Raw genomic sequence first — 18,544 nt, forward strand, 5'->3', positions numbered from 1 at the left:
GGCCATTGTTTCAGTTGGACATCAAGAATGCCTTCTTGTAGGGTGATCTACAGGAAGAGGTGTATATGGAACAACTTCCTGGTTATGTTGCTCAGAGGGAGAATAAAGGTCGTGTGTGTCGCTTACACAAGGCTATCTATGGACTTAAACAGTCCCCTCGGGCATGGTTTGACAAGTTCAGTGCTACCATAGTTACTTGCGGATTTTCTCAGTGTTATTCTGATCATTCTGTCATTGTTCGTCACAGAGGTGATAAACTGGTTGTCTTGGTAGTTTATGTTGATGATATTATTCTTACCAGTAATGATGAGGCAGGAATTTCTGAAGTGAAATCTTATCTACAACAACACTTTCAGACCAAGGACTTGGGCCAACTTCACTATTTTCTTGGGATTGAGGTGATCCGATGTAAGAAAGGGATTAGTCTGTCTTAAAGGAAATACGCGTTGGACATTTTATCTGATACTGGCATGTTTGCATCCAAACCTGTTGATATCCCTATGGATCCTCACCAAAAGTTTGGTGTTAATGATGGCGAACCTCTTCAGGATGTGCATCAGTATAGGAGTTTGATTGGCAAGCTAATTTATCTTACTGTAACACGTCCTGACATCTCCTATGCTATTGGAGTCCTCAGTCAGTTCATGCAGTCTCCTCAGAAAGCACATTGGGATGGTGCTGTCCGTGTTCTTCGTTATCTAAAGGGTGCTCCTTGAAAAGGGCTGATCTATCGTCCTAATCGGCATATGGAACTAGTTGGCTATTCTAATGCTGATTGGGCCGGCTCTGCTAATGATCAGAAATCCACTACTGGTTATTATACATTTGTTGAAGGTAATCTGGTTACATGGCGTAGCAAGAAGCAAATTGCCATTGCCCGATCTAGTGCAGAAGCAGAAGACAGAGCTATGGCTCATACCGTTGCTGAGTTAATGTGGCTAGGGTCTTTACTCTAAGAGTTGGGATTTCCAGTGACCAAGACTATGTAGATGTATTGTGAAAACCAAGCTGCGGTGTACATTGCTAGCAATCCAGTCTTCCATGAGAGGACCAAGCACATAGAGGTGGACCGCCACTTTGTTCGTGATGCTATTTTGAAGAAGCTGATTAAGACTCCTTTTGTTCCTTCATCAGATCAGTTGGTTGATGTGTTCACTAAGTCATTGTTTGCTTCTAGTTTTCGTAATGGTTGTACTAAGCTGAGCATGGGTGATGTGTATGCTCCAGCTTGAGGGGGAGTGTTGAGTTTGGTGCCTAGCGCTAAACTCTAAAACCGATAGGGGCTGATCGGGGTATTTTGGGTCCCATCGGCCCCCATATTTCTATGATGTGGCTTTTCTTGTAATTAGGTAATGGGGGTACTATTGTCTTTTACTTTCAACATTATTTTAATATCAGTAAAGGACTAAAACCTGCGATCAATCTATTCTGGTATGATCGTAGGCCACTCCTCTCTTTTGGGAGTCTCTTTCGGTTGCACCTCTCTCTCTTCTTTGCTCTTTTCTTCTTTTCTTTCCTATATTTCTTTGTTTTGATTACAGGTTTCTGGGATTGTAACAAAAAAAATTTTAATGACATTATGAAAAAGGTGTAAGATTAGTTATGCATTGAAGTGCAAGGTTTTAAATCTCAGGATCACAGATCAGATGGAACTTTGTTGATAGTGAGGCAGAGAGGTTGATAAACACATTCTGATACCAAGATTCAAAATCTTTGTTGAAGATTGTCTACTAGGGGTACTAAATATTAGGATTGTGATAATGCTTGTAGACTCATTGGTTGAAATATGCAGCTAGTGGTTCACATTATGGCTTCGTAGATGGATAATTTAGAGCTGTGTGCAGATTCCTCCTTTTTTACTAGGGGAGGGGGTGATGAAGGTGCACAGCCTTGGACTGATCCAAACCCATCTGGGTATCCAGACAGAGATGAACCAGATCCACATTTTGAGCTCTTGGTCTAGTAGGATTTTCGTAGCTTATTTTATATAAGAATAATATCATTACTTTATTTTTATTCTATTTATTTTAGGAAGTTGAGTACATAAGACTTAGGAGAATGTGGTCAGAAATCCATAAGAGAGTCCGACCACAATGTCCGAATTGATTATCTTCATGTATAAGGATAATAGATTACCTAGTGGAAAGATTTCAAAATCATCACAAACCTCCCCTTTTTCTTTTCTGTTGCAATTTCTCGATTATTATATGATGATTTATTATCAAAATCATCACAAACCTCCCCCTTTTCTTTTCTATTGCAATTTCTCGATTATTATATGATGATTTATTCACTTTTCCATATATATAGATAGAAAGAGATTACATAGAGGGATGGAAAAAATGGCAGAAAATCGAACAATTATACAATATCTGCCCTATGTAACACGTACTATGTTCACAGAGGCAATAACAGTAAATGGACCAGAACAGTTGGGAAACATTCAAGTACCTAAAAGAGCCAGCTATATCAGAGCTATTATATTGGAGCTAGAGTTGGTTTCCTTTTAGGATTTGTTTCCATGTTAAGAGTCTTTTATTTTTCCTAGTTATATGCTTGTAACTAATGTATTGGACAGAGATTTGAAGAATGAATTGAGTTTGTGGCTGTGAGTGCCCTATGTCGAGTTTGTGGTTGTGAGTGCCCTATGTCGAGTTTGTGGCTGTGAGCGCCATGCATGGCAAAAGCCTGTGATTCTCCCCCCTTCTTGGTGTGATCTCCCTCTCTCCCCTGAAACTTTGAGACCCATCTTAGTGATTCTTTCCCTTCCCCTACCAACCCTCCATCAGGGGGTGGGTGAGAGCAGTTTTGAGGGCTGTCAATTCATTTTGAAGTATAACTACACAGAAGAAAGAGGATTAATCAGACATCTGTTACCTGCATGATTGGTTTTTTTCTCAGGTTGTCTGTTTTTTTAGGGTCCGTTTGATAACGTTTCTACCGTTTCCATTTCAAGAAACGGCAGAAACATAAATTTCCTTTTCTAGAAACAGAAACGGAATTGAAGGTGTTTGATAAGTCATGTTTCTGGAAGTCGATGGTAACCAGCGAAAGAATGGCCACGAGTTGTTTCCAAAAACGGAAAACTTCAACTTGTTTTGCCTGGGTCGTTTCTTGAACCATAAATAGGTAGAAATTTCAATTTTTATTTCTGAAAACAAGTGAAATGAAACAGTTTTATCAAACACTTTTTGTTCCGTTTCTGCCGTTTTTGGACACAGAAATAGTAGAAATGCATTTCTTGAAACGTTATCAACGGGCCCTTAGAGTAGGTTATCTCAGCAAAATCAGAAGGTTAACAAGCTTCCAGTTGGTGCTGCAGTTGCCTTGATGTTGTACTATGTATCCCACCTCCTTCCCCCCCTCCCCCCCCTCCCCCACCCAAAAGGGCCCACTGATAACTGATTGATATATTGTACAGTAAAAGATAAGGCATCTTGTGTATTCCCTGTTTAACATTACTTCTTTTTGAATAAAATTGACAAGAAAAATTCATTTTAATAGTTTGAACTTTGAAGTATTCCAAATACATGGGACCTGTCCTGTTCTGAATGTTATCATGGTTATAGGTTGTTCATCAAACAATCAGTGTTGGAGCCGAGACTGCAGCTGCTCTCAAGGAACAGGTTTGTGCCATTTGACCAGATTTCAGATTAAAGAACCCGAAAGTTCAGGCTTATTAATATATTCTATTTGAGTATTTGGTTTATTTTTTCTTATTTTTCCGTATTAAAATATGGACCTAATTTTTTTTTCGGCTCGTCTATTTTTAGACAGAACAAATGAGTAGGATTGTTAATGATCTGGACTCAATCCATTTCTCAATCAAGAAGGCATCTAAACTGGTCAAGGAAATTGGTAGGCAGGTCAATTTCTGAAATTTATACTTCTCCTTTCTTTGTCTTTTTTTTCTTTCTAGGATTATGTGTTGTATTTGTTGCTGTGGTACTTATACTTGTTACTTGTCATCCTCTTTCTAGGTTGCAACTGACAAGTGTATAATGGCCATGCTTGTCTTGATTGTCATTGGCGTCATAGCCATCATCATTGTGAAGGTATACATTTGTATTTTGATATTTTTTTCCATAATTTATGGTGAAAATCCTCAAGGGGTGAGTTTCTCTCGACGGGAATGTTTACATGAATAGGTGAACATGAACCTATTTTCTTCCACGTGGCAGGTCGAATGGGGCTGAAATTTTGTGCACAGGTAGAACCAAGCTCCCTTGTTCACATGTCAAGTTTGAACTCAAAAGGAGTTAGTCATATATAAATCAAAATTACAGAAAAATCAATTCCACATGAGTATACACAAATGCTTGGATGACCGAGGGATATATAGATGGATATCCATAGGAAGATAAATGATTAATTTGGGTCTGGATTTTACACAGCTATCCAGACCATTCCCTACATACATAACAGTCAGAGTGGCAAAATCACTAATGCAGAATCGATCTTGAACCAAGAAAGCTAGCAAGAGATCAATTGCAATAGGATCACGTATAGGGACAACCCAATATTGATAACTGAACTTTAATGCAGGAGTAGATTACCAGAAATAAACTCCCCCAACAAGTTATAACCCCAAGAACTTATGACCCACAGAACTTAATAACCCACACAAGACCCAACAAAACAAATCCCAAAAATTAACAACCTCCATGGGTGGAATTACCATCAAAGATACTTAGGAAACAAAACCATAAATAAGACCAGGAAACAAGGAAATAAGGTCATCAAATAAATCCCCAAGGATACAATACCAATGCAGGAGCAAAACCAGCCCAAAACCCAACCCAATAGGAGAGAGAAAGACCTACTCTAGAGCTCGAGAGAGAGAGGTGCGGCCAGGCCTGTAGGGCTCCAATTGAGCTGCAAATTTGGTCGATTGTAGGCCCAGGTGTGAGGAATAAAACCCCCAAATATCAACAGATTCTGACTGCTGGTCCCAAAGTTATGAAAGTTTTTGATTTTCAGACCTAGGAGAGAGAGAGTCTGAGAGGATTCTGCAGAATCAGCAACTGGATGACTTGGACAGATTCAAGAAGATGATCGATTGGTCCTCTAGCACCTTGGAACACCTTCCAACAGTAGCTCTTCAATCAGATTTCAGAATAAGGAACAGGAGAGAGATCGCAGGTCTCAAAATCCCAGATTCTAGGCTGTTCGATTCTGCTTTCTGGAAATTCTGGGCAGGTCTGATATGTTGTCAGTAGCAGCAGTAAAACAGGAAATAAGGTTGATCGAATGGAAGAATAAAAAATTAAAGAACAAAGATAAAGTGGGGGAGGAGTGGCTGTCTCAGGCTCTCAGCCTGGGCTTCTCACCCACAACTATCTCGGTTGTTCTAACAGTTTGACTGCAATATTCTTTTATTCAAAATTTGAAATTATGAGTACATAGGTTCCTCTATTTATAGAGGGCAGAATAGCAATCAAACTACAACTAGGAGCTAGTTTCCAAATAGGACTAGACACTCCTAGTACAACTAGGACTTCAAATAGAATTAGGATTAGACTTTATAACTCCAACTTTGAGTAGGACTAACTAACTAATAGTCCATATAGGACTTTACAACCAACCAATGGCCTAATTGGCCTTTATTGAATTAAATAACAACTAATTAAGCTAATGAATTAAATCCCGTTTTTCTACATTCTACCAATATTTTAGGCTCATTAAAGTGGTCCATTTCAAATAAAATCCATGGGATCAAAGGCCTAACACATACATAACCAACCCAAGGCTTATTTGCAATAAAATAAGCCCATTAAGTGACTTATCTACATCAAACTTTCTAACACTTTTTTTTTTCGCATGCGAAAGAAGAAATAAAAGGGATATGGCCTGGAATAACCACTAAGGAATCATCACCAATTCCAACCTATTGCTTCACCACTAGGGAATCATCACCAATTCCAACCAATTCCAAAATCACTAATGCAGAATCGATCTTGAACCAACAAAGCTAGCAAGAGATCAATTGCAATAGGATCACGTATAGGGACAAACCAATATTGATAACTGAACTTTCTAACACTTTTTTTTTTTCGCATGTGAAAGAAGAAATAAAAGGGATATGGCCTATAATAACCACTAAGGAATCATCACCAATTCCAACCTATTGCTTCACCACAATAGGACTGGAGCTGCATCACCACAGTCCAGGGAACAACATCACTACTGAACCCGAAAGGCAAAAGCCAAGCTTCTTATTCTCTCATGCCTCCTTTGCTTTATTTATAGTGTGTTGTATTACAAAAAAAAAAAAAAAAAAAAAACTCAAAAAACTAGCAACTCTTTTTTTGTATTACAAAAAAAATAACTCTAAAAACTAGCAACTCTTCTAGAAAGAAGATCTAATTGCTGATGCACAAAGATAAAAAAACCAAAATAGCAGTAGTAACCCCTACATTGCGATTAACTTAGCAATGAAACCTATTACAAAATTGAAACTAGACTAAAAGAACTTTCACAAAATAGAAACTAAAGTAGTAGTGGATCTAATAGATTACTTCAGCTAACAATCTTCTAGATGTAGTCTTCTAGATTAACTCCTCTCCACACAAATCTCATGATTCCAGGGTTTAAAGTATCGGTTCGAATCATATCGTATCGGTATTGGTGGTTATCAATACGTATCATATCGGTAGCTTTCAAAAGGTCACTATATGATAGGATTAAAGTATCAGTCTGTATTGTATCATATCGTATTAGTGTCAGTGAGTATTGGAACAATACGCGATACCGATACTTCAAAACTTGCATGGGTCCCGCACAAATCTTACATTCAATCCTTTAGAATATACTCCATGCAAATCTCCTCCCAAAAGTTTTAAAACAAAAAATAAATACAAAAACAAAAACTATCTACTTAATCCCGTATAGGATACCAATCCCTAATTTTTTTTCTCTTTTGGATAAATAAATAATTTCATTGCCAAAGTGGGAAAGAGAAAAGGGGAAAAAGGGGGGGGGGGCTATCCCAAAGGGAACAAGCCTCTAGAGTGGGGGGGGGGGAGCTACCTAAGTGGAAAGGCTACAACGAAGGCCAAGCACAAAGTGGACGAAGCGACTAAAGGGGAGGGGGAGGGGAGGCTTCAAGATACAATAATGAGCATGTTCCTTGGGGAATTTCTAACGGGGAGAGGATGGATAAAGGATAGTTTGGAACTGACATCAAAGTATATGGCCTTCCAAATCTTATCAAAGGATCGAGATTTGATAGTCCATTTCCGGAGATTCCTTTCCATCCAGATGTGGTTGATGGTGGCATAGAAAACAATCTTTCCTACAGTGTCAAATGGTAGAGCCAACGAAAGTCATATCAATCCAAGTCACTCTCGACTTAGAGGCAGAACTCTTCTTCTAGAAGGCCAGCGGCAACTATGGACCCTCTTCTAGATGGTGGTGGAGAATGGGCAGGAGAAAAGAGATGGTCAACATCTTCGGTGCCATTCCAGCAGAGGCAGCGTGTAGAAGGGACATTGAGGTGATGGTAGATGAGAATGGATTGGGTTGGAAGACAATTAGATAAGGCTCTCCGTGCAGTTAGATTAGGATCTCCAATCCGTAATATTTAGTCTTATGGGATTGGCCCATTACAATTGTAAACACAAAAATACTAAGCTGCCCATAGCATCTAATTCATTGGGCACTCAAATTAAGTCTATTTTAAATAACACTTAAATCACTGGTTCAGTTAGACCCGATAAATTAAACGAAACCCAAAACAACAGGCACATCTTCTTTCTTACTGGAAGTCTGCATCAACTTCCCCCATCATTATTTTGGTGATGGGCCATCACTGGTTCAGTTAGACCCGAATCAGGTAGAACCATGGTTCTAAGTATCAGTATTGGATCGTCTGTATCAGTATCGGCTGAGACTGATACCAATACCTGACAGATCTGGATCGGCTACCAGTATCGTTTCAGGGGTAAAACCGTAAAGAAAGAAAGAAAGAAAGAAAGAAAGAACAAATATATATATATATATATATATTTTTTTTTTTGAAAAGTAAGGGCAAAAGTGACTGATTTGCACCTATCCAATCCTTGGGTGGAACCATAGATGAACAATGTTGAAAAAGATGATTGAAAACTGACAGCCAGATTTAAAGTTATGAAGGTTTTCTTCTTAAAGTATGAAATTGAAAATTCGGTCAGAGAACAGAGTTAATTAGAAAAGATTTAAGATTCAAACCAATAAGCTAACATTGATCTGATTTAATGAATAAACAATAGAGAGAACCCTAAAAATGTTCTGAACTCAGATCTGAAAAATCAAATCAGAAAACAAAGATCTTGAAGAAGTTGACAGTTGGTATCCTGATCACAAACCATTAATGACCAGGAAACCAAAATAACCAGAATCCCAGGGCAGAAGTAAAAATCAGAATTGAAAGAATTTGTGTTACTCACAGCAGAACAAAATGATTAGGACAAGACCTTGCTTGAGTTTACCCATTGGCGAGGTGAATAAATTCCCAAAATTTGGTCCAGATCCAACAGCTTGACTGGAAGTTGTCACAGTCACAGAATTAGTAAGTATACACAGAATTAGACAGTCAGAACTGAAGACAAACAGTGGTTTGTAGCCTTGTGAATGGCAGTACTCAAAATCCTAAGAAAATCCTGCAAAACCAGACCAGGAAGTGAAAAAACCAGAAATTGCTAATTTGGTGAAGTGGGTGGAAAACAGAAGCCGATTAGCTATGGACCTGTGACAATTGTACAGGTCATTAACTTGAGAAAATTTTGGTTCAAACAAAACAGAAGATTCAGATGAAGATCAACAGAATATGGGGATGATGACTGAAGTTTTGAATTAGAAACTAACAGAAAGTAATAGAAGAATACCTTACAAATTGAAGATTACAGATTCAATAGATGATGAAACTCACCAGTTGAAGAACAAGGTCAGAAATAGAAAGATATGTTGGTCTCCCACCTCTCTCTACAAGGGCATCTCACCCAGGCTGTCTTTCACAACAGTGGTTGTCTTTCATTAGCACACACATGCATAAAGCACTCATAAGCTTACTGTCAAAATCGTGGGAGACTAGGAAAGCCTCCACCTCTATCAATAATTACAGTTGTCCAGGCAACGCCTAGGCATCTAGGCACCTTGGTCGCCTTGCATCTGGACCCCCTCCAGTGCCTTTGGTCGCCTTGATGCCATGACAACTGGGTTGATAATATTGCCTTGTTAGAAAATAACAACTCTCTTCGGCTAATGTAGAGATTCATCAAAATAGAAGCTAAATAAAAGAAAATTGTAACTAAATAAAATATTCAGAAGGTGCACTTTTGATGGCTCAAGTTTCTAGATGGTACTCCATACAATCAGCAGCCCAAACTCCAAGATAAGCTCCACATGAACATAGTAATGGTGATGCAGATCTGAAGACCTACATCCGGAGGAAGAAGGCCAACAAGAGTAACTAGCATATGGCCTTACCTTGTTGATGATTTTAATTCTCATACTTAGTTTTTATTTCATGCTAGTAAGTCTTAGTTTAGTCCAATTGAACCATGGTCCATGTTGGTCCAATGTCGGTTCAATTTAAGTGGTTAGAAGTTACTTTTACTTTTTACTTTTCTAAAAGGGAGGAATCAATTCATTTTTGTAAGTGATGATGGGTGAGGACTTTTCCACCTTTCGTAGTTGGTGGATGAACACTTTTCCACTCCAACTTTAAGAGGTGAGGATTTTTCCACCTTTGGTAGTTGGTAAGTGAAGACTTTTCCAACTTTAGTAGTTGGAAGGTGAATACTTTCCTACCTCAAGTTTAATAACTGAAGACTTTCTACTATTGTTAGTTGGAAGTTGAGTATGTAATGTTTTGTTGAGCTGGTCCTATAAATAGGGATCAATTGTAAGCATTCAGGGACAACTTAGAATTTGAAACAAAGTTTGCTTATGCAACTCTCTTCTTGTGTTTGATTAAGAAATCCCTTGTGTTTGATCAAGAAATCCCTTGTGTTTGATCAAGGTTGGTTGGTGTTTGATCCAGTCGATCCACCTTGCGGTGTGAAGTGTTACTTTTATCGTCTATTAACCTATTCTCTTTTTCTAACAACAGATTTTAGCAAGTACCTACTTTAAAATCTGGATTTCTTTATTCTCTGAGAAAAGATCCTATCCTGGTATTGTTTTGAGCTTCCTCAATTACAGTATTACATCAATTGGTATCAGAGCATGGCAAGAATGAGTCACTGTGTCCGTTGCCTCCACCTGATCCAAAGGCAAAAGCCATTTAAATGTTTCAACAACTCTATGCTGATCAAAAAGCTATTAGTGAGAGGTTACTGCGACTTGAGAACCAAAGTGTTACTCCAATACAAGGCAACAATGTACCATTCGAAAGGGATGACATGTATCAACTACAATCTGTTGTGCATCGTCAACATAGGAGAAGTGTTGAAAGGGAACAACAAAGAACCTTTACAACACCGCCTACCTTCGAGGAGCATATGAGATCTTATTTCAATGGTGATCTTGAAGCACCTCGTCGACATACTGATGATTCACAAAAGGTCAAGCTTGGATTAAAGGACTTTATTGGCAAGCATGATCCACGGGTATTTTATGATTGGTTGGCTGCTTTAGATGACTACTTTGATTGGTTTGAGTTATCTGAGTCACGCAAGATGAGACTAGCGCGTACTAAACTAGTTGGTTTAGCCCGCGAATGGTGGAGAACTGAAGAAAGGGATCTGGAAGATCGTGGCAGAGTTCCCAGTACTTGGGAAGAGATGAAAGAAGATCTTAGTGCCAAATACTTACCACGACACTTTAGATCGCAGCTGCAGGACAAGTTGAATACTCTTCGTCAAGGGAGTATATCCGTTGCAAAGATATGGAGCAGTTTGATTCACTCTATTCACACACTGGCACCAGGGAGAATGAATTACAGGTACTTTCCCACTTTCGTTTGGGTTTGAGATCTGATATAAGTCGTGCTATTGGCGTAGTAGATGTATCCAATATTAGGGAATGCTTCAAGAAGGCAGTACATGCAGAGGAGTTACTAGCTCTTACAGGTAGAAAGTTTGGATGTCAAGCTGGGGAGATCACAAAAAATTTTCCAGCAAAGAATCCTACTTTTTATCCTCCACGTACCACACCTTCTCCACTTGCTGATCACAAGGGGAAGGCACCTATGTCTAGCACTGCCACAGTGCAATGCTTTTATTGTCAGAAGAGGGGGCATTATACCAAAAACTGCCCTACACGTCAAAAGGTAGCAGTGCTGGTTGACGCCAATGATACTCCTGATAAAGATAGTTCCCGTATCCTCCAATTCCATTGGAAGAGGAAGAGGAAGATGAAGATGCTGATTATTATGATGGGGCTGAAGTAAATGAAGATGGCTCCTATAGCATTCATGTGGTTTCTCGCATATTGGTGGCTGAAACCAAAGGCGAGGATTGGCGACGTACTTGCATTTTTTACAACTGCATGCGTTCAGCTGATCATACTGTACAGGTGATAGTTGACAGTGGCAGCTGCGTTAATATTGTTTCTAAGTTGTTTGTGAAGAAGGCGCATTTGAAGATAGAAAAGCACCCACAACCTTACAAAGTATCCCTGTTGAATGGAAATACTTTGGAGGTCAATCAACGTTGTTTTGTTCCATTGCAACTTTCTCGATATCAAGAAAATTTATGGTGTGATTTTATTCCTATGGAGCTCACTGATGTTCTTCTAGGGGGGCTGTGGATGTATGATAAGGATGTTCTCACTAGCGGAAAGAAGAATCAATACATATTTACTTTTAAAGGGCAGCACACTGTACTTGAGCCTATTAACATACCGGAGGAGATGTGCAAGAGACAAACATTGAGGACTAATCAGAAGGCCACCACCAATACCAAAAAGATGCTGGTCCTTCCACAGAAGAAGATCTTAGCTGTTCTATAAAAGCAGTTTGAGCGAACCAGCCATGATACAGGCACGATATTAGCCCTGGTTACTAGAGAGGTCACTCCACCGCTAACAGTTCAGCTCATATGGCCTATTAGAGAGCTTTTATCAGACTTTTCTGATTTAGTACCTGACGAGCTACCTAATAAGCTCCCTTCTATGCGCGATATTCAGCATGCTATTGACTTGGTACCTGGTTCTGTGCTTCCCAACCTTTTAGCTTACCGTCTCAGTCCTGCATAACATACTGAGCTCCAAAGGCAAGTTGATGAACTACTACAGAAGGGGTTTATCATTGAGAGCCTTAGTCCTTGTGCTATACCAGCATTGCTTACTCCAAAGGACGGCTCATGGCGCATGTGTGTCGACAACAGAGTGATCAACAAAATAATGGTCAAGTATAAGTTTCCCATACCACGGCTTGATGATATGCTAGACATGCTACCCGGTGCAAAGGTCTTTTCAAAATTGGACCTTCGAAGTGGCTACCATCAAATTCATATTCGGCCAAGAGACGAATGGAAGACCGCCTTCAAGACCAAGGATGGACTGTTCGAGTGGAAGGTCATGCCCTTTGGTCTGATGAATGCACCTAGTACATTCATGCGAGTTATGACACAGGTACTTCGTCCATTTATTGGTCGATTTTTGGTTATATACTTTGACGATATCTTAGTCTACAACAAGCATCTAGATGATCACATCGACCATTTGAAGCAAGTCTTGAGGGTGCTCTGTATGGAGAAGCTATACATTAATCTCAAGTGTTCCTTTATGCTGCCCAAGGTTGTATTCCTTGGTTTTACTGTCTCATCCAAAGGGGTTGAAGTTGATCCTAAGAAGATCAAGAGCATCACCAACTAGCCTACCCCGAAGACAATTACTGAAGTCCGTAGCTTCCACGGTCTAGCCTCATTTTATAGGAGATTTATTCAAAATTTTAGTGCAGTCATGGCACCTATTACCGAATGTATGAAGTAGAGTAAAGGCAAGTTTGGGTGGACAATAACGGCAACAAAAGCCCTCCATCTTATCAAGAAGAAGATAACATAGGCCTCGGTATTACGCCTGCTAGATTTTGCCTGTGTATTTGAAGTGGCAATTGATGCTTCGCATATTGGGTTGGGAGGTGTGCTGATGTAAGAAGGGCACCCTATTGCTTTCTATAGCGAGAAACTCAACGATGCCAAGCGACACTACTCGACTTATGATTTGGAGCTCTATGCTGTCATCGAAGTGTTATGCCACTGGAGACACTATCTTATTGGTAAGGAATTCATTCTTTATACCGATTATGAAGCACTCAAACATCTCCATTCTCAGAAGTCAATCAGTCAGAAGCATGCAAAGTGGGTTGCTTACCTACAAGAGTTCATCTTTGCGATGAAATACAAGGCTAGTAAAGAGAACCCGGTGGCTGATGCTTTAAGCCGAAAAGTTCTCACTATCAATACTTTTTCAGCACATGCCATTAGTATTGATCAAATACGAGATGAGTACGCATCTGATAAGGATTTCAGAGTCCTATTTGCAGAGTTATAGCAAGGTGGGAAACACCTGTCCACGATGGTTGTTTGTTCTTTGGAACGCGATTATGCATTCCAGACTCCTCCCTACGACATCACATCATAAGGGAGTTACATGGAGGAGGTTTGGGAGGCCACTTTGGCAAGGACAAGACCATCATACAGGTGACTGATCTGTACTACTGGCCACACATTGCAAAAGATGTAGATCATGTCATCAAAAGGTGTCGATTTTGTTTGCTAAGGGAACCAAGTAGAATACAGGCCTTTACTCCCCACTACCGGCTCCTCATGCACCTTGGCTCGACATTAGCATGGATTTTGTACTTGGGCTGCCACCTACAAGAGAACGATATGATTCCATCATGGTTGTAGTAGATTGCTTCTCTAAGATGGCTCACTTTTTGCCATGTCGAAAGACCTTTGATGCCTATCATATTGCAAAGCTCTTCTTCAAAGAGGTTGTTCGACTGCATGCGCTGCCAAGTACTGTTGTCTCTGATTGTGACGTCAAGTTTATGAGCTATTTCTGGAAGACATTGTGGCTGAAAACTAACACAAAGCTACAATTTTCAACCGCATTCCATCCACAAACTGATGGTCAGACAGAGGTTGTTAGTAGAAGTTTGGGAAACTTGTTGAGGTGCTGCTAGCAATCCTCGGCATAGCTGAGTTTGCCTACAAGAGCTCAGTGAATAGGACAACGGGGCGCACACCATTCGAGATATTACTTGGAATTCAGCCGCAGCGCCGAATTGATCTTGTTCCACTCCCACCCTAGGCTCGAATCAGCCTTGAAACTGATGAATTCTTGCGCCACATCACAGAGGTGCATGCAAACATGCTACAACGTATCGCCTTAAGTAATGATGTCTCCAAGACTACAGCTGATCGTCATCGACATTATGTGGAGTTTAAACCAGGAGACATGGTTATGGTTCGCATAAATCCTGAGAGGTTCCAACATAGTGTTTACACAAAGCTCCATACAAAGAAGATGGGTCCCTACAAGGTGCTGAAACGTGTAGGACCAAACGCTTATGTGCTCGAATTGCTTGAGGAAATGACCATAAGCAATGTCTTCAATGTAGCTGACCTACATCTTTATGTGGGACATCATTTTGATGATGGTGACATGGAACAAATGCTAAGGTTGCCCCAACGTACACCACCTCTTGAAGATGTTATTGAAGAGGTTTTGGATGATAATTACAAAACCACTCGTCATGGCACCGGTTGTCAACTTTTCTTGTCAAATGGAAGGGACGACCATAGATTGATTGCACTTGGATTCATGCTGATGACTCGACTCGATCCTAACTTATATGAGCACTACATGTCTTTCACCGGAGACGAACGTTTTTAAGCCAGGGGGATTCATCTGAAGACCAACATCCTTAGGAAGAAGGCCAACAAGAGTAACTAGCATGTGGCCTTACCTTGTTGATGATTTTAATTCCCATTCTTAGTTTTTATTTCATGCTAGTAAGTCTTAGTTTAGTCCAATTGAACCATGGTCCATGTTGGTCCAATGTCGGTCCAATGTCAGTTCAATTTAAGTGGTTAGAAGATACTTTTACTTTTTACTTTTCTAAAAGGGGGGAATCAATTCACTTTTGTAAGTGATGATGGGTGAGGATTTTTCCACCTTTGGTAGTTGGTGGATGAACTTTTCCACTCCAACTTTCAGAGGTGAGGATTTTTCCGCCTTTGGTAGTTGATAGGTGAAGAATTTTCCAACTTTAGTAGTTGGAAGATGAAGACTTTCCTACCCCAAGTTTAATACAAGACTTTCTACTATTGTTAGTTGGAAGTTGGGTATGTAATGTTCTGTTAAGTTGGTTCTATAAATAGGGATCAATTGTAAGCATTCAGGGACAACTTAGAATTTGAAACAAAGTTTGCTTATGCAACTCTCTTCTTGTGTTTGATCAAGAGATCCCTTGTGTTTGATCCAATCGATCCACCTTGCGGTGTGAAGCCTAGGTGTTACTTTTATTGGCTATTATCTTATTTTCTTTTTCTAACAACAGATTTTAGCAAATACCTACTTCAAAATTTGGATTTCTTTATTCTCTGAGAAAAGATCCCATCCCGGTACTGTTTTGAGCTTCCCCAATTACAATATTACATCAAATAGCCTCAATATGACCCACGAAAGCGGACGAATGGCTGGTTGGTGGCTGTGCTGAATTCTATTTTGGTGCTTTTCTTCATGCTTTGATCTACATCATTGACTTTAAGTAGGAATTCTGAAATTGATTTGAAAACTGAGAGAAAATATAATCTAGAATTAATGACTGTTATGCAAGTTAATAGCATGAAAACAGCATAGATAATTAGATGATTAACTCCAGAATCAAGGCTTGAACTAACCTGAAATTTGGAACTGAAATTAAATAACAGAAATATAAATTGCAGGAGAGAAGTTTAGAAGATTGTGATCGGATATATACTGGATAGATAGAAAGAGATAGGAGGAGGATAAAAATTCAGGATTTCAGTTACTGAATCCCACTGAGTCCACAGAAATAACACACCTGAATCCCATGGATGTAACGTGAATCCAAAGATCAGCAAAGCTGAAAGCTTCTCTATTTATTGTGGAAGAGGCTAAAGCCTCTTACAATTATTTATAATGGTGAAGACAGTAAAGAAAATAAAATCAAACTAACTCTTATGTCCTTCCATTGACTAAGCCTATTTGGAGGAGTTCAAATTGACTAGGACACTTATTAAGAAAAGAAATAACAACACAAACTGTATAGGAAATCCTTCCCTACAGCAGGCTTTGTTTGGGTGTCCTATCTTGAACCAAAAACTGAATAAAACATCCCAATAAGGCTTGAGACTTGCAGAGTCTAATCCATCCTACGAATTCCAATAGAAATATAATAAAATAAGTTGCTCACAACTGCTTCATAACCAGAACTGAAAAGGTTCCTGAAGAAATCAGGAAACTAGGATCTGAGCTGGCCTGATTCATTGAATCCGAACCCCCTTCAAATGGCCCACTCGATTGGACCAGGTTTTGGTCCAACCTTGGTCCAATCTGACCCTACCGATAGACTCAGTCTGTGCTATTCTTCCTCTTCTGTACTTCTGCTGAACTCCTTTAGATTCACATCTGTGACAGTTGGAGTTTTACAAAATCAAAATTAAAACTTTCTTGAAACCTATATTCCCCAAAATAATCAGGTTGAATTGGCTTCGTTAGGTCCATATAATTATATGTTAACCACATTAGGTTTTGTTGGCTCGGGAAAGTGTATGGATACTAATATTAGTACTTTACTTGATTTCAATATTATATTATGTGCATAATAACTTATATATAGGTAAAAGGACGCAATACCTACACTATACACTAGCAAAATAGGGTGCCTTATTTATCTAATCATCCATACATGTGTATTTCCATAATTTCCCCTCTTCTCTCAATTTTTTGCCAAATCTCGACCATTTCAAAGAAACATTTCTGTTTTGACAAGGGTCAAAATAACCTCTTTTGTTGACTTCTCAACCCTTAGGGGTAAGGTTCAGTTAGCATGGTGGATATCAGGCCCTTAATGATTCTCTTCATGTAGTAGGAAGGATCCTAACCTTGTATGAGATCTTGCAACTGATGGTGCATCTTATCCATGCCAGAAACAGGATATTGAATTTTTTATTTTTGTTTACTTCAATCCAGCAATCTCATTTTGGTTTGGGTATGCTTGTGGGGCTGATTATAGACCTGCATTTAGTGAGCTAGTTAGATAATGTTACTTGTTAATTTTTTGGCTTCTATACCTGCAATCCTTTATTTGTTCTATTCATTTTGAGAATATTGTCATTTACCCTCCCCTCTTTTTGAATTTCCAGTTGGTGAACCCAAATAACAAGAACATTCGGGATATTCCTGGGCTTGCCCCACCAGCTCCTGCTCGGAAACTTCTTTGGGATCTGAATTAGAGTACAGAAAGTGAACCATCTCATGCGGCTGTCGAAAAGATGTGTGGTATATAGGATGAATTGTGTGAATTATTTTTTGCTGACCACATTAGGGGTGTGAGAATTACGTGTATCGTATTTTCTGTGTTACTGAAGGAATATCCAGGATACCAGTGAGGAGCCAGATTGTGCAACACAGAGTTGCTGAAGCTGATGTCTGATTAGCCATGGTCCAAGGTGTTGTTGGCCTACAATGCAGTTCCAACCTCCCAAGGCCAAATAAGTGCAGTTCTTTGTGATGATATACCATTGCAGAATTGGTTGTCTCTAGTGATTGAGACTACGTTGTACGATACTAGATGATTTCTCTACCTATTTTCCTCCATTCCTTGTCTTTTACTCTCATATTTGATAATTTTTTTTGGGTTCGATGTCCATATTTTTCCAAATATGTTACCTTGTTTCTTTGTCTATGGTACTTGAAATTATATTTATTATTCAAGGATTAGTTCACTCACTTTCCAAAGGAAAAAGAGGGTTATGGAGGTCTAGGAAGGATCCTCCATCAATGCAAGGCGACCAGTTGAGAAGACCATTTGCAGGAACATTTCCAGGGTCAGACAGCCTGGGTCGCACCAGTCCGGAAGGACCCCCAGCCATTAGTTATCAGTGTAACTAATGCATTGGCTCAGCTTATCTCACATTACCTTCCTGGTGCTTCAAACAATCGAAAGGAATTTGAAAATTTACCTCACTTTGAGCATTCACTGGAGCTCTAAAGATCAACTAATAATTGAATGGCTACCACTTTGAGTATATATATATATATATATATATATATACGCCTTGAACCTTCGACGTATAGGTTGTGAACACAACCTACAGATCATTTAGACATCGAAGAGGCTTGTGCAAGTTTCTGTTCTTGGGGAATACTTTTACCAGAAAATGACATGTTTGATAACCGATGGAAGAGACGTTTCACTGGTGGGAAGAGAGAGAGAGAGAGAGAGAGAGAGAGAGAGAATATCTAGTGATTGTATTGCCACCTGCTCAAGCCTTGTTGGTTAGAGTATTATAAAATGCTCAATCCGTTGTAATAACAAATCTATAACAAGCCAATGAATGCACATATTACTTACATCAGAGCA

The 18,544-nt window shown here is 39.4% G+C and overlaps 1 protein-coding gene across 2 annotated transcripts in view; it reads left to right on the forward strand.

Annotated features, from left to right (window-relative positions):
- The window catches only part of LOC122068848 (novel plant SNARE 11-like), a 43,184-nt gene extending 25,356 nt beyond the window's left edge, over positions 1-17,828 (forward strand). The window contains exons 7-11 of one of the 2 annotated variants that reach the window (XM_042632767.1): positions 3,570-3,626; positions 3,774-3,866; positions 3,981-4,055; positions 17,325-17,460; positions 17,550-17,828. In XM_042632767.1, coding sequence (XP_042488701.1) covers positions 3,570-3,626; positions 3,774-3,866; positions 3,981-4,055; positions 17,325-17,414 — 315 coding nt within the window. In that variant the 3' untranslated portion in view covers positions 17,415-17,460; positions 17,550-17,828. Of the gene's footprint in view, positions 1-3,569; positions 3,627-3,773; positions 3,867-3,980; positions 4,056-17,324 lie in introns of both variants that reach the window. The other variant, XM_042632766.1, reaches the window with a different exon arrangement.
- Positions 17,829-18,544: the final 716 nt, after the last annotated feature.

The sequence above is a fragment of the Macadamia integrifolia genome, unplaced genomic scaffold (genome assembly GCF_013358625.1).
Source record: "Macadamia integrifolia cultivar HAES 741 unplaced genomic scaffold, SCU_Mint_v3 scaffold462, whole genome shotgun sequence".
In the NCBI taxonomy this organism is placed as follows: domain Eukaryota; kingdom Viridiplantae; phylum Streptophyta; class Magnoliopsida; order Proteales; family Proteaceae; genus Macadamia; species Macadamia integrifolia.